Source organism: Rhinatrema bivittatum, chromosome 2 (assembly GCF_901001135.1).
Source record: "Rhinatrema bivittatum chromosome 2, aRhiBiv1.1, whole genome shotgun sequence".
NCBI lineage: Eukaryota > Metazoa > Chordata > Amphibia > Gymnophiona > Rhinatrematidae > Rhinatrema > Rhinatrema bivittatum.
Window position 1 is genome coordinate 91,603,953 of NC_042616.1, and position 24,867 is coordinate 91,628,819.

The following is a 24,867-nucleotide window of genomic DNA, read 5'->3' on the forward strand; positions in this document are numbered from 1 at the left end:
GTGGCCTGGTGAAGGGGGGGAACGAATGGTTGCAGGATGATGGGCCACGACTGAGGTGCATCCGACCTCTTCCTGCACGGCCAGCGTTGCCGTGGACACGTTGGGGGAATGGGGAGGGCGAGAGAGCACGTGGCTCACTCTCATCATTCCCGGCCAGCGGAGAATGGTATTCTTTGATTTGGGAAGACATTATACAAACATGTTTAGTGTGAAAGGGGAACATTCACTGGACATTCCAGTTTCAGCTACTGGTCTGCACTTTGGCGCCGGAGGGAAGTCGCGGTGAGAGAAGGTGGCATTGATGGGCAGGAGGAACTGTATGTGGTGTCTTGTGGTTGCTGACTGAGTGTTGGGGGGTTCTGTGCACAAACCAAATGCACAGGCAATGTCCACAAGGCACCAATGTGCCTTGTGGACATTGCCTGTGCATTTGGTTTGTCGATGTTTTGTTTTGAGAAGCAGTTTGTGTATTTGAGCACTTTCGATGAAGGGTCAGTCATGTACTCTTTATTTTAGCAAGGTTTCAACATTTGGGATGGTCTGCAGAGGAGGAGATGGCTGTGCTGGGAAGGGGTCCCCCTGATGCAGACATTTGGGACATGGACCCTGTCTTTATGGTTATTCTGTTGTATAAAAGTATGTATGCAGGCTTGGTGGTGGGTCAATCAGAGGTGACTGGGAGTCGGAGGGACACAGATGAGACGAGACGACGCTCAGTTGCGGCTGCCAGTGTTAAGAGGGCCTGCGCCCCCATACAAGGAGACCACCATATAACTGGGTGCCACACATGGTATTCTGGTCGCACACCCCCCCCCCCCAGTGGGGGCCTCTGGTGATTAGATGAACCACAGTGCACCTCCTCTTTTCCCTTCTCGCGCTGCCCCAACACATGTGACGATGACATAGCTGCAGGGGGGGGGGGGGGGGAGGGGAAAGGGGAACGAACAGTCGCAGGATGACATCACCACGGACCATTTAAAGAGACGTGACTGAAGCACATCTGGCCTCTTCCTGCATGACTGGCGTTCCCACCCACCCTGCCCTGCTCACTTTGTTAAATTAGTTTATTAGTGTTAGTGGTTTTTATGTTAGTCAGTTGTATAGCTATAAGAATATATGGTTAATTTGTATTTGACTCCTTGTAGATGGGATAGATAGCACTCAATGTTAGCCAGCATGACGTGTTTATTATTGTTATATGCAAATGAAACAGATAGCAGCACGCCTGTCACATGATGGTGAAATGTACAGTTGTGGGGTGATGTTATAGCAGAAAGATCATTTAGTTGAATTTTCGGAAATGGGACTTGTACTTCAGAAGTATTTAAATTCCATGATGTGGCCAACTTTAATTTGAATTACTCAGTTGGCTCTACATATTTTACAGCTTTATTTGGTAAGGAAGACTAGAAAGTTTTTCCAATTGATTAATAAGACTCAAAGGTCTTTTGCATATCTCAATTACTTATTTACCATAAGACAAGTAATTAAGATGAGAACTGAAATGGAATTCAAAAGAGCTTGGGATAAACATAGAGGATCCCTAGTGGCTAAGGATGGAAATAAAGATAAGGCAAAACCTCTTATGGAGTTAACCTGCAAAGAGCAGCAGTTACTACCCTTAACAGAAGGCATGAGGGTAACCCGCACGGAGTAGCAGTTACTCCAATAAATAGAATAACTATAAAACAAACAAATAAATAAATAAATAAGAAAAGCTTGCTGAGCAGACTGAATGGACTACTTGGGTTTTGTTCTGCCATCATTTACTATGTTACTATGGATAAACTTAACTAGCCATAGATGCATCACTACAAAGAGGCTACATTCTAGAAATTTGCCCACAAGGTGCCTAATCTCTATCTGCCATGTGATTCTGATATAACAAGTTTAGTTAACAGATGGCAGTCATTACATTCTTCTTTGGACACTTTGGCCCCTATTGTTTTGTTAGATTTGAAAAGGCCTAGTCATGCTCCATTTTATTCTGCAGAACTACATACTGAAAAAAGAGCAGCAAGGAAGGCTAAACATCACTGGCATAAAAAGAAGGATGAGGGTGTTCTGAAAGACTACCAGAAGAAATTGGCTGCCTATAGGGAAGTCATCAACAGCACAAAAAAATGTTGGTTCCCCACTAGGATCACTAGAGCACCTTCACAACCACACATCATACACTCTTGAGGCAGCTTGTAGCCGCTCATGAGTCTTGTGAGGAGGTTGCCTTATCTTTCTTAAAGAACACATCCCTGTTAACTTCATCCATGCTTGCTAATATTGGCATATCTATGTTAACCTATGCCTCAGATTTAGCCAAGCATCCTTGGAACAATTTTTCTCTCACTGCTTCTCTGGAGGTATCTTCCATTTTGAATGCACTAAAAGCTTCCTACTGTGTGTTCAACAACTGTTCCACAGCTCTAATTAATGTCCTACGCTCTGATGTAAGTTGGTTTATTGCTAGATTAATAAATACGAGGGATCCATCCCTCCTGCCTTGAAAACTGCAACAATTCAGCCTTTGCTTAAAAATCCAAAATTGAGCCTCACTGATGTAAATAACTATCACCCAATTTCAATTTTGCCATTAATTTTAAAGATCTTGGAAAAAATAGTCCACAATCAATAACAAGAAATTACTGAGCATAACTTCCTAGATGAATGTCAATTTGGGTTCCCCTCTTGCTACAACACAGAAGCCCTTCTATTATCCTATTTTGAAATTATTCAGAAAGGGGTTTGACATAGGCAGTAAGTACTTTGCTGTTTTCTTGGATATCTCTGCAGTATTTAACACTATTGACCACTTCTTTACAATCTATGGGATTATCTGCAGTTGTTCTTGCTTGGTTATTACTCTCTTCTTGCTCATTTCATGTAGCTATTCAAAATACTACATCTAATCTCCATCCACTCTCCACAGCTGTGCCCCAAGATTCTTCTCTATCCAGCACTCTATTTAATATCTGTTTGACTCCACTTTGCTCAGTTCTTAGGAGCCTGGTGTAGCAACATACAATTTCTTGTGCCTATCAGTGAAACGCTGCAGTTGACTGTCATGAAACTCAACAACTGCCTGTCTGAAGTAAAAAAAATTGGCTCATCATGAACAAGCTGACCTTGCATCTTTAGAAGACAAATTCTCTTAAACCACGCAAGAATTTCAGATTTACCGTCCAACTTTTCTTTTGAAGGCCAGCTTATCCCTATTTCCATGCAAGTACACAATTCAGGGATTCATATTGATTCATCACTGTCAATGTTACCACAAATCAAGTCTATAATTCACTCCTCTTAGTAAAAAAGGCTGTTATGCTCTGTTAAGCCATATCCATGGCCAGCAGACTTTTGTTTAATTACCCAAGCCCTCATCCTGTCTCCTCTGGACTATTGTAACACACTATTTAGGTATCCCACTTTCCCCTCTTAATTCTTTACTGGTTCAAAATTCTGTTTCTTCACGGGAACACATTACCCCCTTGCTTATTAACTTCCTTGGCTTCCAGTGACTTGGCATATACAATTCAAGGAACTATGCTTACTGTTCAAAAGTTTGTATGATCCTGTCCCACAGAGTATTTCTTCCTTTATTAAATCATATCAACCAAACCGCTTGTTACACTTTTCCTCAGGAAATTTGCTTCAATTACCCATTCCCCCCACCAAGTTTTTACAACTTGCTCAACACTGGAAAGGAATATTCGGTGCAGCCACACCATTCTTATGGAATAAGCTACCTGATGTGATATGGGATGAGAAGAATTTGCTTCATTTCAAGAAGCTATTAAAAACCCATATGTTTTCATTAGCATTCAATCAGTTAGGTGGTTCGTTAGCAGTTACACAGTGTAATTCAGTAAGAATCTCAACTGTTTATAACATTCTTTGATAAAGATATTTTTAATGTATTTGTTTGTTCCAATTGACTTGTATAGATTATATTGTCATTTTTGCCTGTGTGTGTTATATTGGAATCCGCTGAAATTTTTGGATTAGCAGAATATACATTTTCTAAAATAAATAAATTTTGACTCATCTAAATGAAATCAATCATTGTAAAGTTTTAGCAAAAGCACTACATTTTGAACCAATATAAAACAGAGGATTTAAAAATAATGTGATAGGTGAATGGTCTTGCCAGAATTAATTAGTGTAGATGAAATGCCATTCTTGGGTATAGAAAGATGGTGAATGAACAGGAGGCTACAAATAAGATGTGTGCAAGAACCTTTAGCCCAAGTAATGAAGAAAGCTACTACCTGACATTTTAGTTATTTTTCACACTAAAAAAAAAAGTGACTGAAAGCTACTTACGTCCTCTGCCCCTTCTGCCTGTATGCAACAGCGTTTTGTCTTGGCATTACATCACAGGTGCCATCATTGCTCTCAGTACCCCTCTTCCAGGAGTTAGTGAATCCAGAAGTTGGGTTGAACCGCTTTAATTCTCCCTGTCCCAAGAGGCTCCGATCACCACAATAACAAAAGGCGCAGACTTGTTCCCTGCTAAGGATAGAAAAATGTAAATAATACAATTTCTTCTCCAGAATTGGGCCTCAACAAGGATCCTTTAAATTATAAATATATTACAGTCTCAAAATAAAATGTTACTATTTCAAACTGTAATCTCAATTTAATAAAATACAAGAGTGGCAATATGCTGGTAGATTGCCCCTTAATGCTAAGAAAACAAAAATAATGTTCTTTGGCAATGGCTAAAGAACTTAAGTTTTCAGAGGCTGGCATCAGAGCTAATAATGGGTCCCCATTTGAATCAGCTAGGTCATACCATCATTTCACTTAGATTGACAAAACCTTAAACATATTTCAATCTCTGAATGGATTATTAAAAAACTCACCAAAACATTAAAGTTGGAGCATTACACAGATCAATAGCCTGCTTATGTACAGCATTGAGTCCGGTAACTGATATGCCCAGTAATTGTTTATGCTGTAAATATATACACATAGCTCCTTCTTCATATCCAGAGCAGCTTCTGTACAAAATAATCTTTAAATTTGATCTTAATTCTCCAAAATCACACATCCTTTGTTATACAAGTTAAATGGATGGCTTCCAATTTAAGGAAGAAAATAAAAACTGCGGCTCAAGCTGGTTACTGCCTTGCTTTCCCCAAAGAGCCAGCCCCTACATCATTATTATTATAAGCGTGACTCACAGTAAACAGTTATGCTGTATCACCTGCAGCCACCTGATAGAGAGAATGATTCCCAAAGAGACGGAGAAAGGAAGAAATCATGGTTAGAGGTGCAGGGTGGAAAGTGGAAGCAGGTAAGCAAAAGAGGTACTTTTGGGCGTGGAAAAGAAAGGCTATAGTGAGAATGAGAGAACAGAGAAAGTAAGTCAGAAAGAAAATTTAAAAAAGACGATAAATGAAAGAAATAAAAGAATGTTTTATTCTCTAACATACACCAAACTATGAAAACTCTCACATGAAAACAAACAAGAGCTTTGAATAAAAATTAGTTATGTTTACATTAGATAATGTCCAACTACATAAAAGTTTATTAAAATGATAGAAAGAACTTTCAAGATCTTTACCACAGAATCAATCAATCTACAGCATAAAACCTGGAACTTTAAATGTTTCTAAGGAATTGTATTAAACTGTTTTGGGTTTTTTTTCAGAAATTTCATTTTTTAGTTCCTTCAGTACCTGGTATGGATACCATCTGGTCCAGGTGATTTGCTACTCTTTAGTTTGTCAATCTGGCCTATTACATCTTCCAGGTTCACAGTGATTTCATTCAGTTCGTCTGACTCATCACCCCTGAAAACCATTTCCAGAACTGGTATCTCCCCAACATCCTCATTAGTAAACATGGAAGCAAAGAATTCATTTAGTCTGTCTGCAATGGCCTTATCGTCCCTAAGAGCCCCTTTAACCCCTCGGTCATCTAATGGTCCAACCAACTCCCTCACAGGTTTCTTGCTTCAGATATATTTTTAAAAGTTTTATTATGAGTTTTTGCCTCTAGAGCCAACTTCATTTCAAATTCTCTCTTTGCCTGTCTTATCAATGTTTTACACTTAACTTGACAATGCTTATGTTTTATCCTATTTTCTTCAGATGGATCCTTCTTCCAATTTTTGAAGGATTTTTTTTGGCTAAAATAGCCTCTTTCACCTCACCTTTTAACCATGATGGTAATCGTTTTGCCTTCTTTCCACCTTTCTTTATGTGTGGAATACATATGGACTGCGCCTCTAGGATTGTATTTTTAAACAATGTCCATGCCTGTTGAACACTTTTAACCTTTGCAGCTGCACCTTTCAGTTTTTTTCTAACTATTTTCCTCATTTTATCTAAGTTTCCCTTTTGAAAGTTTAGTGTTAGAGCTGTAGATTTACTTAGTCCCCCTTCCAGTTATTAGTTTAAATTTGATCATGTTATGATCACTGTTGCCAAGTGGCCCCACCACAGTTACCTCTCTCACTAAATCCTGCATTCCATTAAGAATTAAATCTAAAATAGCTCCCTCTCTTGTTGGTTCCTGAACCCATTGCTCCATGAAGCAGTCATTTATTACATCCAGGAACTTTATGTCTCTAGCAAGTCTTGATGTTACATTTACCCAGTCAATATTGGGGTAATTGAAATCTACTATAAAAGAACAGTTAATTGCTAAAGTGCAACGAGCTACACTTATCTCCACACAAGACGTCGCAAGCTACAAATTTTTCATTTTTATGTGCATTGAGTTATTTAAAGCTGTGGGACCATCATACCACCCTTGGTTGGTTAGGCAGTAAGACAGGCTCTCAACCACAACGGATCATATTTAATCATCGGTCCGTTAGAGTCTTTAATTCATCAAAGTCCTCAAAATGCTGCTTTATTAGTAAATCAATTTTTTCTTTTTTTCTATATTGTAAAAAAATGTTTTTGATATGACGGTGTTTAGTTAATTAATAAAGGACGGTGTTTCCTTACTTGTACGGAGCGCCGCCGCGCTTCCAAGTAGCGCTGCCGTGCTTTGTTGATGAAGGTTGTTCAGGGATTTCTTTTAGAAAAATAAAGTTCCGATTTGAAGGTACTTGTGCAGTCCGACGTACGTTTCGCATTCGCGCTGCTTCAGGGACTGTGACCGCATCGGAAAGTTGTTATTCCTGAACTTAAGAAATGCAAGGTTTAATTCCTGTCAAATTCACTTGGTACTCAATACCCCGGTTTGGCACCCGTCAAGTTCACATGGTACTTAATACCTTTTAAAATAGAAACGGTCATGACACCACATATACTTCGAAAACAAATTTTGCACCAAAACTTCTAAAAATGATATGTGCACTTTCCCCAAAGGATTGTGAAGTTGAAGCATTTAAAGTCCCAACTTACCGCATTCCACCGCCTGATCCTCGTCGGCGTTCTGCTGAATTGCCGCGAGATCTGACATGATTTTATACAAAATCACCCTGCTACACCTGAGTGCTTGATTTGGCAGGCGAGTGGATTCACATGAAGTGAATCCACTCTATTTCCTTATTGAGGCCACCAGGGGTCACTGTGTGCAATTGGAAAATCCAACTGGAGAAAAGGGGATCGAGTCAAAAAACTTCAACAATGTGAACAACGTTGGATTTTCCAATTGCACACAGTGACCCCTGGTGGCCTCAATAAAGAAATAAATTGGATTCACTTCATGTGAATCCACTCGCCTGCCAAATCAAATCAGGTGTAGCAGGGTGATTTTGTATAAAATCATGTCAGATCTCGCGGCAATTCAGCAGAACGCCGACAAGAGGATCAGGCGGTGGAATGCGGTAAGTTGGGACTTTTTTTTTTAAACCTTTCTTTATTAACTTTTTAACATATTACAACTGTACACATCACAACCCTAAGCAAATACATGAAACATAGCAACTTCCATCCATTCATGCTGTCTAGTATTTCTGCCATCCCTCCCCCCCTCCCTATCCCTCCCAAGCAGTAATCACCAGCTGTCACTCGCAGGTAGGCGTTAGTCCTGACTATAAGTGTGCATTCCTCGGTGAGCCGTTTGAGTCTCTATAGGTATATGTGGTGGCTTTGGAGATAAGGTCCCGTTTTGAGGCAGAGAGTGACCACCAGAAACAATTCCATACTGCATGGCACGTTGTTTGCGTGCCCGGTTGTTTCGTAGCCTCCGTTAACAACTCATGAATTAATAACTTTTCCAAGCGTGCCTTCCATTGAGCTCCCGTGGGTCGGTGTTTGGAGATCCACTGGTGCATGATCGTTTGGGCTGCGATACTCAACGCTTTCTGCAAAAAGAGATGGTCCAAATCCGACAGTTGGTCGAGAGTATCCTTGAGTAATCGCAGAATGCAGACTCGTGGTGTTCGAGGAATCAGTACCTGCAAGATCTTATCCAGTTCATCCAGAACCTCCCCCCAAAATACAGTTACTTGCGTACATTCCCATAGGCTATGAAAGAACGTGCCCGTAGCTGATTGGCATTTTAAACATGTATCAGAGTCACATAGGTTGGCCGCAAAGAGCCTGTCTTGGGAGATATATAGACAATGTAATATTTTATACCCCATCTCGCGCAGGGTTACATTTTCCGAGACCCTAGTATATGTATCCAGCAACAGAGCAATATCTTTCTGAGATAAGTAAATGTTAGCATGTTTAACCCATTTATTTTGTATAGCTAAATAAGCTGTGGGATCAGGTAACTCTCGCAAGGCTCTAGAGAAATAAGCACACGAGTATGCCCTTCCTCCTCGATGCGTATCCATAAATATATCCTGAAGACCCTTCCTATAGTCCTCCACATGTTTCAGCCCAGACATTCCTAGTAAATAGTGTCGTACCTGTAGGTAGGCATAAAAGTCATTTCTCGAGAGCCTAAACTGGGCTTGTAACTCCTGAAAGCTCCATATATGCCCCCCTGTTGGCATAAAGAACTGGTGAACCCTTTGTAACCCCTTCCCCTGCCATTGCTTGAAAACCTCACTGTCTAACCCCGCTGGGAATTGCGGATTACCTCTCAGAGGTATATATAAGGGGATCACATTCCCCATGCGTAACTTTGAGAGACAGAGATAACGCCAGGCTTTCCAACTAGACATAACTATCAAATGTTGACGGTATCGCACTGGTATCTGAGCGCTAGCTATTTGCATGAGGGCATCCGGCCTATAAGGTTCTACTTGTTTTATGTTCAAATATATATATTCTTACTTTTGTTAAATGTATAATGCTTATTTAATCCTGTTAAATGTATAACGCTCCGGCGTAAGTTCCTGTTCATTGTACACCGACGTGATATCTTTGATGAGCGGCGGTATATAAAAAACTATAAATAATAATAATAATAATAATAAGGTGCCATCCACTCCAGGAGAAATGAGAGAGGAGAATATTTCTCCGCGCCCGTCAGCCAATCTTGAATATGCCTTAATAAACAGGCCAAATTGTAATCCCTCCAACTGGGGCATGTCAAACCCCCCTGTGTCTTGCTCAGTTTTAGCATGCCCAATGACAATCTGGCTTTTCGTCCCCCCCACAGGTACCTTCGCACCCTACTTTCAATACATTTAATATCGGCTGGCGTAATCCACAGTGGTAATTGTTGTAGAACCTAGGCAGCTCCATCATTTTCAGTAGACTTAAGCGACCGGTTATAGACAGGGGTAAGGATTCCCACAAGGTAAGCTTATCTATCATACGGGACAGTAAAGGCCTGATATTAGCCTCATATAGCTTCATCGGGTCGCGGGTCAGCTGAATCCCCAGATATCGCATCTCTTGTCCTACCCAACGTAACGGAAAAGCCCCCCGCCATTCTTGTTTAACTACCGGGCTAAGGTCCATGGCCTCTGATTTGTCTACATTAATTTTTAACCCTGCAAAGGACCCAAATAACAGTTGATGTTGCAGTACTCTCTCTAACGAACTCTGTGGGGAGGTCAGAAAAACCAACACATCATCTGCAAAAGCAGAGACCTTGAACTCTTGGGAACCCCAAATGAAGCCCTGTATGTGTGGATCCTCAGCTATCTTGCGTAATAATAGGTCAATTGATAGCACATACAGGAGTGGAGAGAGCGGGCACCCCTGCCTCGTACCCCGCCGTAGACCAAAATCTAAGGAAAGTTGCCCATTCGCCATTATCGCAGATTGAGGGTCGTGATATAGCATCTTTATATTGGTAAGTATCTTCCCTGTAAAGCCATACCTCATGAGCACTGAAAACAAATACTCCCAAGAAACCCTATCAAAGGCTTTCTCAGAGTCGAAGCCCACCAACATCGCTGCCTTGTTTTGTCTTTTACATTCTTCCATAGCCACAATTAACTTCATCATATTCCTACTGATAGCCCGACCTTTAACGAAGCCCACCTGATTAGGTGTAATTATGCCCGGAAAGACTAAACTTAATCTATCTGCTATAATTTTAGCAAACAATTTGGCCTCCACATTAAGCAATGAAATCGGCCTGTATGCGGCCGGGGAGGAGAGATCCTTGCCCGGTTTTTCTAGGACCGTTATATATGCCTTGGTGGTGTCTGCTGGGAAGTGGCCTCGACTCTGAGCGTCATGATAGAAATTTAGGAGGTCCCCAGTGGCGTGGTTGATCAGAATCTTATAATATTCTACACTCAAGCCATCCGGCCCAGGTGCCTTATTATTCTTACTGGACATAATGGCCCCCCTCAACTCGAGGATACTAATGGGACTATTCAAAACAGCCAATTGGTCTTCTGTAATCTGTGGAATCCTCAGACCCTTGAAGAACTCTTCCTCCTGAGCGGGACCCCCTTGCCTATCCTCCGTGTATAGAGTTTCATAAAATCGTCGAAATTCTGCACAGATCTCCTTCCCATCTACAAGGAGCTGGCCATTTTTCCCTTTCAATTTGTCTATAACAGTACGGCCCCGGGTCAAGCGTACCATGTTAGCTAATAACCGGCCCGCCTTATTCCCATAACGAAAGAATCTATGAGCTCCCATCTGCAGCATCCTCTGGGCCCTTTCATGCAGTAAGGCGTTTAACATACGAAGGATATCATTGTACGCCTTTTGAGATTGCGGGGTGGGCTGTTGTGCAAGTTGAAGTTTGGCATCCTGTAATTGGTCTTCCAGCACTAGAATGTTTTTAACCATTGCTTTAGATTTCGCTATCAGTTAGGACGTTATTTCCCCCCTCATGACCGCTTTGCTGGTAGCCCAATAAAGCCCTGGGTCAGTTTTGTGCCCTCCATTATGGGATTCATAAGCCTTCCATTTTTCATACATGAAAGCCTGAAAATTTTTATCCACACTTAAGTGGCTAGGGAACCTCCACAATTTTGCCCCCCCATCTACCAACTCATCTCCCAGATCTACCCAGATTTGAGCATGATCGGATATTGCTATTGGTCCTATATGCACCTGCTGTGTTTTTGAGAATAACCCAGATGATATCAAAAGATAATCAATGCGTGACATGGTGGCGTGAGCCCTCGAAACATGCGTGTAGTCACGGGCCGTCGGATTTAGTGTTCGCCAAATGTCCAGCAGGCCTAGCTCAGCACACAGGTAGGAAATACCTTTATCCAAGGAGTCCTGAGGTACCTTTGGAGGTAGGGACTTGTCCATCAGGGGGTCATGTACGCAATTAAAGTCCCCCATCAGTACCAATGGGCCTTTCACTATAGGAAGGATCCGCCTAACCAATTCTTGAAAAAATGAATGAGTGTAGGCATTGGGAGCGTAGGTATTACAAACAGTAATTTCCTTGCCCCTTATCTTCCCGACCAGGATAAGGTATCTACCTTGAGTATCCACAACCTGCTGCACAAGTTCAAACTGGACATTTTTGTGAATTAAAATTGCCACTCCGGCTTTACGTCCTACTGCAGGGGTGAAGTAGCAATGCTGAACCCACTGGCGCTTTAACTTTTGGCTTTCTACTGCCGTCAGGTGTGTTTCCTGTAGCCCCGCGACCCCTACCTTACTTCGTTGAAGGGCACTAAGTACCTTCTGCCTCTTAATAGGCGTACCTAAGCCTCCCACATTCCAGGAAATATACCTAAGTTTACCTATCCGATACGTAAATAAGTTGCATAGTATTCAGAAGACAAAGATTTCTTCCGGGCCCATGATTCCCCAGCCTGAATCATTGGCCCTGCACCTGCAGGAATACGCGGTACCCTCCCCTCCAAGACTGCTTGAGATCCACCCTCCCCCCCTTTCATCCCCACAAACCCGCCCAAACCAACATCCCCCCCCTCCTCCCTTCCCCCTCCCAAAAACCATTCTCTCTCCCGGTGTAAGTTGGGACTTTAAATGCTTCAACTTTACAATCCTTTGGGGAAAGTGCACATATCATTTTTAGAAGTTTTGGTACAAAATTTGTTTTCGAAGTATATGTGGTATCATGACCGTTTCTATTTTAAAAGGTATTAAGTACCATGTGAACTTGACGGGTGCCAAACCCGGGTATTGAGTACCAAGTGAATTTGACGGGAATTAAACCTTGCATTTCTTAAGTTCAGGAATAACAACTTTCCGATGCGGTCACAGTCCCTGAAGCAGCGCGAATGCGAAACGTACGTCGGACTGCACAAGTACCTTCAAATCGGAACTTTATTTTTCTAAAAGAAATCCCTGAACAACCTTCATCAACAAAGCACGGCAGCGCTACTTGGAAGCGCGGCGGCGCTCCGTACAAGTAAGGAAACACCGTCCTTTATTAATTAACTAAACACAGTCATATCAAAAACATTTTTTTACAATATAGAAAAAAAGAAAAAAAGAAAAAATTGATTTACTAATAAAGCAGCATTTTGAGGACTTTGATGAATTAAAGACTCTAACGGACCGATGATTAAATATGACCCGTTGTGGTTGAAAGCCTGGCTTACTGCCTAACCAACCAAGGGTGGTATGATGGTCCCACAGCTTTAAATAACTCAATGCACATAAAAATGAAAAATTTGTAGCTTGCGACGTCTTGTGTGGAGGTAATTGAAATCTCCCATTATTATTGCACTGCCAAATTGGTTAGCTTCCCTGATTTCTCTTAGCATTTCATCATCTGTCTGACCATTTTGTCTAATCCTTGTAAGCCCAGAGTTCTTATACTCTGAGGAGAGGCTCTTCCCTTCACCAAGGATTCCTTGTGGGTCAGGACTTTAAGGAGGACCAGGTGAGACAGCTGTGCCCAATCCCTTAAGGTAGTCTGAGAGAGTTTCTTAGAGGCTCCCTTACATGGAAGTATAGCACATGTTTGTTTTGTCTTGCACATACATTGACAAGAACGAATCTTACTCTTAAGCCAGAGTATACTGAGTATTAACTCATTCTCTCGAATTTACTGTTAGGGTTCTTTTTAATACTTGCATTATGCCAAATGGCTTCTGATGCTCTTATGATGTAATATATACAGGCAAAATAGAGGAGAGCTTGGAAGTACTTTTTAATGAGGTGCCAAAAATATTAGGAGTGTTTGTTTCTTTAGGCAATATTTTGTCTCTGACTGTATCTTTTACACATTTAATTTACATTTATATACCATTTTTTCAAATATGATCATGGCGTTTTACAAAAGTAAAACATATAGTGTAAATTTTAATTGTCTTAGGTTTATTTGCAGAAAAAATTTCATTTGTATACTCAAAGCCAGTAACCAATGTCATAATATTGTGCAACCAATGTCAGACAGCCCAAGTTTGCAAAGATAACTTCAGGGGGAGCAGAGGACGACAGAGATCACAGCAAATAGATTTGGGTTATGGCCTGTTGAGCCATGTCAGGTATTGGTGGTGGCGGAGCTCGTGGTGGAACTTGGTGGCGACATGGAAGAATGCCAGAATCAGGAGCCACTGAGCGTCTTTTTTGGGGCAATAAGTCGTCAGTGATCCTTCTCTTTTTATGCAGGGGTACTTGCAGCTGAGTGGAGGAACTTCGTCGTTGAGAAACCGATGAGAGGTCAGAGTAGACTTGTACTGATGAAGATGAGGAATGTTGCAAGGGGGAGCGAGAAGACACATCCACCCATTCCTCCTCTGACCCTGAAGGGGATCCTGGCCTTCTGTTTTCCAGTGGCCACTTGTAAGATTCAGACCATGGGGCCAGAGAGTGACCGGAAGGGCCATGACTCCTGAAGTCAGGATATTCCTGAAGACACTGCAAGATGGGCTTGTCTGTACGAGTTGGAGACCTGTGTGTCGATGGACGCTTGGAGGGCATGTGCTTTCATGATGATGGGCGCTGTGAAGTCATTTGCATCTTATTGTGCTCCGATGAGGAATGCCCCAAAGCTTGCTTCGATGCTTTATGCTTCGAATGATGCGCCGAGGAAGATTGCGTCAATGGGCGCGTTGGATGCGTCGACGGCAGCACAGAGAGTGTAGAAGGCTGTGCCAATGACGCTTGCGTCAATGAATGCATCGGCACGGTTGAGGTTGCATTAGTGCTTTTGCAGGGAGTCCATGCCAGCGCTGGCTCATCCGAGGCTCGGCGATTGTATTGAGAGTCCTGGGCCGGATCCCGGCCTTTTTGTCACGGTGCGTCGTGATGCTTATGCTTGGGCCTGTCACCACTAGGTTGAGGTGGTGGTTCCAGAGAGGCTGTCTTTTTTTTTGAAGGGCCCTGATTTGGTGCCAGTCCCGGCGATGAATGGGCCTCTGAAGGGGGGGGCATAGGAGCCCTGTGCCACAAGCCGTAGCTTTTCTATTTTTAAGGCTCTCTGCCATTGGGCCCTAGGTGACATGCGACCGCAGTGCCTGCATGTCGCCTGGTCGTGGGAAGGGCTGAGGCACACGTAACAGGCCGCATGTCCATTGGTGATGGACATAATTTTGCCACAAGCACATGGCTTAAAGCCAGACGGTCGGGGTATTGTTCGGTGTGCTGCGGGGTGAAGAATCCTAATTGGTTCTTCTTATTTGAAATCCGTTCTTTTTTTTTGGTTTCTCTGAGGAGAGGAGCTGCTCCGCGTGCGTTCCCGCTCGCGGAAAGGACAGACTGAGGAGAATCTGCCTTCCTGTGTGGGAACACGCGTGCAGCCGCACAGAGCTAAGCTCTGTAATAGCTTTGTCAAGCTCCACCTCAGACGCCTCACAGACATTTCCCATGACAGCATGGCTAATTCAGCCCTACTATCGATGGGAAACATTAAGAATGTGTACGGGAGCCAGTTATAACAAAAATATATGAAAATACATGAGTAAATTTGTTCCATTTGTCATCAGTACTACATCATATTCCTAGAATAGAACAAAGTATTACAAGCAACATCATTTATCACTAAACACAGTATTTCATATAATTTTGATCAAACATCTAAACTGTTTTTATAATCTATTACCTGGGACTTTCAGAAATCACAAAATACAATATAGCATAATATGTTTTTAACAGTTAATATTTTTTTAATATGCCTATCTCCCATGTTTCATCATACCACCTGCTTAATTGAAGGCAACACAGAAAAACATTTCTCCATCTCCCTTCTCTAGTTAAGCTTCACTCAAGTCTGGTAGCAGTAGTGGTGTAGCCACGGGTGGGCCTGGGTGGGCAGTTGCCCACCCAATTTGGACCCAGGTCCACACAACTGGAACCGGAAGTGGAGCACCAGAACTGCAAGGCCTTCGCAGGATCCCATCCCTGTGACGGCGAAGAAGAGGACCAGAACTGGTGTGACTGGGTGTGCCCTTATGTGCATTTGACCAACTACGGAGCAGCACACATGGGGAAGCGATGGGCAGGCGGCAGCTTAGGCCTCTCCTGCAGCTGTATGGCCCATCGACCTTCCTGTTTGGGGGGGGGGGGGTGGGAGAGCAGAAGCGTCGCGCACAGCTTCCGCTTCCTCCCGCCCCCAGGCAGGAAGGTCGGTGGGCCGTACGGCCCGAAGATAGCAGGAGGCCGGTGGCAGCAGGAGAGGCCAACAGATCTTTCTGCTTTGGGGGGGTGGGGGGGGAAAGCAGAAGCTGGGCCTGAGCTTGAATGTGTATGTGTGGGTGAGAATGGGTGCTTGAACGTGTGTGTGTGTGGGGGGGGTGAGAATGGGTGCTTGAATGTGTGTGTGTGTGGGGGGGTGAGAATGGGTGCTTGAATGTGTGTGTGTGTGGGGGGGTGAGAATGGGTGCTTGAATGTGTGTGTGTGTGTGGGGGGGTGAGAATGGGTGCTTGAATATGTGTATGTGTGGGTGAGAATGGGAACATAGGTTTGTGGGTGAGAATGGGAGCCTGGGTGTGTGACTGTGGGTGCATAAGAATGTGAGCCTGGGAAGGGGTGAAAAAGTGAGAGCTTGTGTGTGTCTGCAGAGAATGTGAGCTTGTGTGTATGTGGGGGGGAGAGCATACGAGAGTGAGAGCTTGAGTGTGTGAGGGAGTCTGTGAGAGAAAGCGTGTGTGTGTCTTTGTGTGGAAGGGAAGAATACAGTAGTAGAAGAAAGACACTGAAAAGGAATTAGGAAATGAGTGACAAGGGAAAAAATAGGAAAAAGAGACCAGGACCAACTGATTAGAAAAATACAAAGATCAGACAACAAAGGTAAAAAAAATATATATATATTTTGAGATATTAGCAATTTAAATATGCCATCTTTGGGAATGTGCACTTCTTATATTTTTGTCTTTTGCTCTTTCTTCAGTATTCCACTGTTCAGAGACTTTAGTTTCTCAGGCTATTTTGGTTTTATCTACATGTTTCTGTTTCTAATTTGTAGCCTCTTATTTCTATATTAGGTAAAGCAAAATTGCTTACCCTTGTAATAGGTGTTCTCCCAGGACAGCAGGATGTAGTCCTCACATATGGGTGACATAATTGATGGAGCCCTGGTATGGAAAACTTTCTGTCAAAGTTTCTAGAAACTTCTGACTGGCCTGTGAGGCCACTGAGCATGCCCAGCATACCATGATATTCTCTGCCACAGAAGTCTCTCTTCAATCTCGTATGTAGCAATAAGCTTTAGCAAAAATAAAATAATAAACGTATCGGACCCAACTCCACGGGGTGGCGGGTGGGTTTCGTGAGGACTACATCCTGCTGTCCTGGGATAACACCTAGTACAAGGTAAGCAATTTTGCTTTATCCCAGGACAAGCAGGATGCTAGTCCTTACATATGGGTGATTAGCAAGCTAGAGGCTGTCATTTTGTAGTGAAGCAACAAGCAACACTGAAGTATTGTTGGTGAAAATGAGGCAGCCGAAGATCACAGCAGGTTGGATGTAGAAGGAGTTGGGATTAAACTGGAAACAAGTTCTTTAAGTCAGATTGTCCATAGGCTGAATCTTGTCGTCCTTCTTTATCTAAACAATAATGAGCTGCATAGGTGTGAAGAGAACTCCATGTTGCTGCTTTACATATGTCAAGGATTGGCACTGAACGATAGTGTGCTACTGAGGTAGACCATTACTCTTACTGAATGCACTTTTACTCGCCCTTGGAGAGGAAGGCCTGCTTTTTCATTGCAAAACTGTATGCAATCTGCTAGCCAACTGGATAAAGTATGTTTACCCACTGCTTTACCCGGTTTGTTTGGATCGTAAGATACAAAGAGCTGAGTGGATTTCCTGTGGACTGCAGTGCGGTCTAAGTAAAAAGCTAGCGCACGCTTACAGTCCAAGATATGTAAGGCTCATTCTCCTCGGAGTGAATGAGGCCTTGGAAAGAATGTGGGTAAAACTATGGACTGGTTCAAGTGGAATTCCGTAACTGCTTTGGGAAGGAACTTTGGATGTGTACGGAGAACCACTCTGTCATGTAGGAATTTTGTATAAGGTGAGTACGTGATAAGTGCTTGTAACTCACTAACCCTTCTAGCCGATGTAATGGCTATGAGGAAGATAGTCTTCCATGTGAGAAATTTAAGATCACAGGAATTCATGGGTTCAAAAGGAGAACGCATGAGTCTTGTTAAGACTAGATTCAGGTCCCATTCTGTGACTGGTGGCCGAATTGGTGGTTTAAGTTGAGTTAAACCTATCATAAACCTGCTGACAAGAGGTTGTATGATACTGGTGCATTTCCCATCTTGTTATGGTAAGCTGAGATTGCACTTAAATGTACTCTTACAGATGAAGTCTGGTTCCCAGGATCTGAAAGATGGCATAAATAGTCTAGTAGAGAAGTTGTGGGGCAGGAGAAAGGGTCAATACTCTTTTGCATGCACCACAAGGCAAACCTTGCCATTTCGAAGAATAGTTCTTTCTTGTTGAAGGTTTACGTGAAGCTATAAGTACTTGAGATACATTGGTTGAAAGATTGAGTGGTTGTAAAATCAAGCTTTCAACATCCATGCTGTCAGGGATAGGTATTGAAGGTTGGGATGGCGCAACCAACCCTGATCCTGATTTATGAGAGTGGGAGCTACACCCAGGCGAATTGGATCCCTGATCGAAAGGTCTAGAAGTCTGGGAAACCATACTTGTCGAGGCCAATACGGGGCTATGAGTATCATGGTCCCCCTTGTCCTGTTGTAGCTTCACTAGAGTTTTGGTTATGAGTGGTATCGGAGGATATGCGTATAGGAGGCCCGCATTCCATGGGCGAGGAAAGGCGTCCTTGGCTAGCTGGTGATTCTGTCTGTACAGAGTTCAGAATCTGTCCACTTTGTGATTCAGGTGTGAAGCAAAGAGGTCTATTGTTGGTTGTCCCAAACGTTGGAATATCCTGGTCGCTACTAAGGGATCCATGGACCATTCGTATGGTTGGAATTGATGACTGAGTCGATCCACCAGTACATTGTGAATGCCTGCCAGATAAGTGGCCCGGAGAAACATTGAGTGTGTTAGGACCCAGTCCCAAATCTGTACAGCTTCTTGACAAAGGAGATACGAGCCCATATCTCCCTGTTTGTTGATGAACCACATGGCTACTGTGTTGTCCGTTTGGATCAGAACAATCTTGTGTGAATGGCAGTCCTTCAATGCATTCAGCACATAACGTATAGCTCGAAGTTTCAGGAAATTGATTTGGAATGTTGCTTCGAGTTTTGTCCAAATACCTTGGGTTTGGAGATTGTCTATGTGAGCTCCCCAACCTAAGGTGGATGCATCTGTAGTTAAAGTTAACTGTGGGACTGGTTGTTGGAAGGGTAAACCCTTGCGCAAACTGTCCTTGTTTGCCCACCAAAGTAGAGAGGAACATAACTGGTGCGTTACTTGAATTGGAGAGGACAATGGCTGAATGGCTTGGATCCATTGTGATCTTAGAGTCCTTGCCATAGGAGTGACATGAACTGTGGATGCCATGTGGCCTAGTAAGGTTAGAAACTGATGAGCTGTTGCTTGTTTCTGTGAGTGAATCGAATTTGCCAGAAGGGAAAGTGTGTCTGCCCAATCCTCGGGTAGAAATGCCTTTGAGAGGATAGTATTCAATTCTGCTCCTATGAATTGAAGCAGGTGAGACAGAGTGAGATGGGACTTTTGATAATTGATGAGAAAGCCCATAGAGTGAAGTAGAGTAATTGTTCGACTGAGAGAAGCCAGAGCTCCTTTTTGAGATTGATTTCTGATAAGCCAGTCGTCTAAATAGAGAAAGACATGGACACTTTCCTTGTGTAAGTGTGCTGCTATTACTGCCAGACATTTGGTGAATACTCTGGGAGCAGAGGCAAGTCCGAATGGCAGTACTCTGTATTGGAAATGTTGACAACCCACCATGAAGTGCAGATACTTGCGATGAGGAGGGAATATTGGAATGTGAGCGTAAGTGTCTTGAACATCCAGAGAACAAGCCAATCTCCTGTTTGCAGAAGTGGAAGCATGGTGCCTAGAGATACCATCCTGAACTTTTCTTTCTTCAGAAATCTGTTGAGATTTCTGAGGTCTAGGATGGGACGTAGGCCTCTGGTTTTCTTTGGAATGAGGAAATAACGGGAATAGAATCCTCTGCCCTGCTGAGTCCGAGACACCCGCTCTACAGCTCTGGCTCACAGAAGGGTGGATAATTCTACTTGCAGTTGAATTATGTGATTTTTGCTTAGAGAAAAAGGTCTCGGAGGAGAATCTTTTGAAACTGAGAAGAAATTGAGTTGGTAACCTCAAGATATTATTGCAAATACCCATTGGTCTGTTGTTATTTGTAACCAATGGTTGTAAAAGGAGCATACTCTACCTCCTACCGGAAGCTCTGGATGAGGATTGGAGAGATGGCTTTGGTCTCTGGGAAAAACCTCAAAAGCCAGCAGCCGGTCTCCATCTGTGGCGGAGGTTGAGGCCTAGCCGCCCTAGGTTGTCTGGGCTGAGCTTTGTTGCAGCCTAGCAGATCTGCTCCTAGATGTTGGAGAGTAATAACGCCTCTGTCTATAAAAAGGCCTGCTAGGTTCTTTTCTTTGAAGCCTACGAGTTGACTGTGTAGCCAGATCTTGTGGAATCAATGAAAGTTGTCGCAGGGTTTCTGTGTGCTCTTTCAATTGAGCTATCGCATCTTGCACCTTTGAACCAAAAAGGTTATTGCCAAGACATGGTAGGTCAACTAATTTTTCTTGGACTTCAGGCCTGAGGTCCGAGGCTTTAAGCCATGCCCAACGTCTTGCACTTATTCCAGATTCAGCCACTCTGGATCCTGTTTCAAAGCCATCATAGGCAGCATGGACTTCGTGCTTGCCAGCCTCTAGCCCTTTATGGATGATTGCCTGGGCTGCTTCTTGATGTTGTTGTGGCAATGATGATATGAACTCCTGCATCTGTTTCCACAGATTTCTTTGATATTGAGTCATGTATAATTGGTAAGAAGATATTTTAGAATTTAACATGGCTCCTTGATAAACCTTCCTTCCCAAGGAATCCAGGAATCTGTGATTTTTTCCTGGGGGAGTTGAAGAATGTGGTCTTATCCCTTTCGACTTCTTTTGGGCAGATTCTACCACCACCGATTGGTGTGGAAGCTGTGACTTTTGGTAGCCAGGAGCAGAATGCACCAAATAAGTTGTGTCCATTCTTTTATTTACAGCAGGCACTGAGCATGGATGCTCCCAAAGCCAATGTAGGTCCAGAAGAACATCATGGACAGGTATGGCTACTACTTGCTTTGGAGGGTCCAAAAATTAGAGAACCTCCAATGTTTGCTGCCTTGAATCTTCCTCTGTCACCAAGGTGAAGGATATGGTGTCCGCCATCTCTTGGATGAAATTTGAGAATGATAAATCTTCCAGTGGAGATTTCTTCCTTGGATCTGGAGGTGAAGGATCTGACATGAAATCTTCAGATGAAGTGTCTGTGTGTCCTTCATCCCAAGTATCGTATGGATCTTCTCGAGGAGGAGATACTGGAGAAGATCTAGACGGACAAGGAATCCCTGAAGGAACTGGTTGTGGGTCATCAAGGGGTATCCCTTCAGGCTGTTCTTTCCGAGGTATGGGAGGAAGAGCACCGACTACCTCGTCAAATCTCTTCATTATGAGTTGGTAGAGTGCTAGTTCCTGATGTCCTGGGTCCCCAGGTGAAATTGGCATCGATGGTATCAGGGCCGGAATCGAAGATGGCGTCTGTGTCATCGATGGTTGTGCCGGTATCACTTTTGGTTGTGGTGCCTGCATCGGTGTAGGCACCGGCATCGACGGAATCGTCTGCATCGGTATGGGTACCGGCCTCGGAGTACTCGGTATCGGTGTAGTCACCGGCTTCGGTGGAATCACCGGCATCGGTAGTGGTACCGGCATCGGTGTAAACACCGGCATCGGCACGGGTGCCGGAATAGGCATCTGCTCCTTAAGGGCCTGGAGCAATGCTTGCCAGATAAAATCAGACAATTCCTGTGGAACAGCTGGTGCAGGCAGAGCAGCGGAACGCGGTGGCGGCGTCGATATTCCTTCCACATAGCCCTGTGGAGGTACGACTATTGGTGTTTCTTCGTGAGGTGAAGGCCCCAGCGTCGAGGATAGCGTCGGTGTTCCCTGAAGTTTTGGCAGCTTAGCGATCGGTGCCTCTGAGGAGAGAAGCTCTGGTGTCAATGTCTATGATGGTGTTTCGGTTGGTGCTCGACTACTGACCTCATCGATGCTATCGATGTCATTGGCGATGGATGGTCTCCCGACCCCTCCTGACAGCATTTTTTCAATATTATTCATTTTGAGACTCCGGCCGGAGACGATTTTGTAGACGTTGAAGGAGAAGGCAAAAGCTGCAGATGGAATAGATGCTCCATCTTTTCCTGATGAAGTTTTCTTCTTTCGGAGTCATCTCTGCACATTTAGGGCAAGTTGTGACATCATGTTTGTCCCCCAAACAAAGAACACACTCGAGGTGTGGGTCTGTAATGGACATTGTCCGATTACAGATAGGACATTTCTTAAATCCGGAAGCCATTTTCACTTGACAGCCGTCGATGAAATGAGAGAAAAAGTTTTTACTCAATGAGTAAAAACAAGACTGCGATCACTCACCAGGTGGTGGAAATTGGAGAGATATCCCTTGAGGGAGAAATGAATGAAATATAATTGACTTTTTAGTCAGCAAATACTGTGAGAAAATCTCACAAGGCTCCTGATCCGCGATGCCTACAGCAGCGCTGAGAAAAACGAAGACTGAAGAGAGACCCCTGTGGCAGAGAATATCATGGCATGCTGGGCAAGCTCAGTGGCCTCACAGGGCCAGTCAAAAGTTTCTATAAACTTTGACAGAAAGTTTTCCATACCAGGGCTCCATCAATGATGTCACCCATATGTGAGGACTAGCATCCTGCTTGTCCTGGGATAAAAATTGGTCTCTGTTTTGCCTGTGAGTGTGAAATGCAGTATTTCTGCTAGCGTGTAGTTTCTCTGAAGTAACAGTCCAGCTTGTTCTGTTATTCCAGTAGGTGATGTATTAATGTTGTAGGGCCTGGTGTAGTATTTGCTTTTTCATAAAAGTTTGCTGTTATTTGAGTCCTGAGAGTCCGTGCTGTGACTGTATGGTATGGCAAGGTTCTAGATGTCTCTTTCTTTGCAGGAGTTTCCGTTACTTCATGAAATAGCAATGGAGGGTTATTTTTTTGCTGAGACACCAGAATTTGAATTTTTTTTCATGTTAGTTGTAATGTGAATTGTCCTAGCTCTGCGCTGCATCTGTTCTGATGATTAATTATTTATATATATATATATATATATATATATATATATATATATATATATATATATATATATATATATATATACACAAAAAAACCCCCAGCTTACAACCGCGGGGAACTATAAGCACTATTATTATATTTAATAAGTCAAATACAATATGTAATGTTTTTTAGAAATATAAATCTTTTATTAAATGTTTTAACAAAATATACTAATAATTTAAGTGAAAAATCATGTATACATGACATTAAATATTTCAAAACATACTAAAATCTAACTGTTAGTCCAATCAATGATAAACCCCAATCTTCTCCTGTATCTATCCTCAATCTGACCCTAATAGAACTAAATATACCCTAACCTCATTGATGTTGACATGGGTCTATACAAAGGAATACACCACTTATTGTTTTAACAATCTTGTATATTATGTCTTAATGTACATTACTTATTCAAAAGCAGTAAATGTATAATAGTAGTGTAATTCAATGAGGTTAGGGTATATTTAGTTCAATTAGGGTCAGATTGAGGATAGATACAGGAGAAGATTGGGGTTTATCATTGATTGGACTAACAGTTAGATTTTAGTATGTTTTGAAATATTTAATGTCATGTATACATGATTTTTCACTTAAATTATTAGTATATTTTGTTAAAACATTTAATAAAAGATTTATATTTCTAAAAAACATTACATATTGTATTTGACTTATTAAATATAATAATAGTGCTTATAGTTCCCCGCGGTTGTAAGCTGGGGGGTTTTTTGTATATGAGTTTTTGCACTAGTAGAAGTAGAATTGCCAAAAAAATTTTTGCTATATATATATATATATATATTTTTTATTTTTTTTTGTTTTTGTTTTTAAATGAAGATTTCTGGCTTTCTACATAAATGGTTCATGAAAGAATACATTAATTTTTGTTTTATTACATGATGGGATCTGATTGTTTTCTTTGCTTATACATGATATAGTTGTGCATTTATAAACTGCAATAAATATAAAATAAATTCTGATTAATAAGGAATTTTTAATGCTGGTAAGTGCTTGAAATAATTGAGGTAAATTATTTTAAAGTTTCATACATGACACACAATGGCTGTTGCAAATTACTTAGAAAGTCATTGTAGGGTGCAGTATATGGTATTATTTATCAATAAGAAAACAACTAGTAGGTCTCCGACCTGCATGCCTACAGCCCACCCATGTTAACCTTGTGCCCACCCAAAAAATCAATTCTGGCTACGCCACTGGGTAGCAGATAACAGTCTTCTAATGCTTTAAAAATGTAGCATTATTATGTTCAAGGACTACATCTCAGTTCCCTGTTTCACTCTTCAGTTATAAACCCTTCCCATTCACTTGCTCAGCTCTAGGTTGACAGGCTCTTGCTCTCACCTTCTTTTGGTTTCAACACAAACAGAGACAGTGGAACTTGCAGACTCCTCAGAAAATGATCGCTGAAGTACTGGTGTTAGCTGCTTGTTGCTATCTGCTTCTGTTTGGGTAGTATCTTCTTCTGCAGATTGTTCTTTGATATCTGTACAGCCATGAAAAACAAACAAATCTTAGAACACATTTTCTGATTGTGATAAGGATGCAGTTGTCTTCAATTTCAACTTAAAAAAAATAACCACTACCTGTATTAAATTGTCTCTTCAGTGTACACAAAGCAGAAAGACAATACAGGGCTTAACACAGAGAAATTTATAATCCAAAGGATAACCAAGACAGTTCTAGCATTCAAAACTTTAGATCATGACATTTACTTCCCACAAAAAGATATTTAGTGTACACTAAGGGGGTAATTTTAAAAGGAATTATAGGAGGTAATTTTAAAAGGAATTATACGTGTAATTATCGTAGCAATTTTT

At 42.4% G+C, this 24,867-nt stretch overlaps 1 protein-coding gene across 8 annotated transcripts in view; it reads right to left on the bottom strand.

Moving 5' to 3' along the window:
* Positions 1-24,867, bottom strand: part of KMT2C (lysine methyltransferase 2C) — a 979,844-nt gene that overhangs the window by 804,086 nt on the left and 150,891 nt on the right. For 7 of the 8 annotated variants that reach the window (XM_029588444.1, XM_029588443.1, XM_029588446.1 and 4 more), the window contains exons 3-4: positions 24,392-24,533; positions 4,315-4,503 (exon numbers count right to left, since the gene is read on the bottom strand). In XM_029588444.1, coding sequence (XP_029444304.1) covers positions 4,315-4,503; positions 24,392-24,533 — 331 coding nt within the window. The remainder of the gene's footprint in view (positions 1-4,314; positions 4,504-24,391; positions 24,534-24,867) is intronic. The other variant, XM_029588442.1, reaches the window with a different exon arrangement.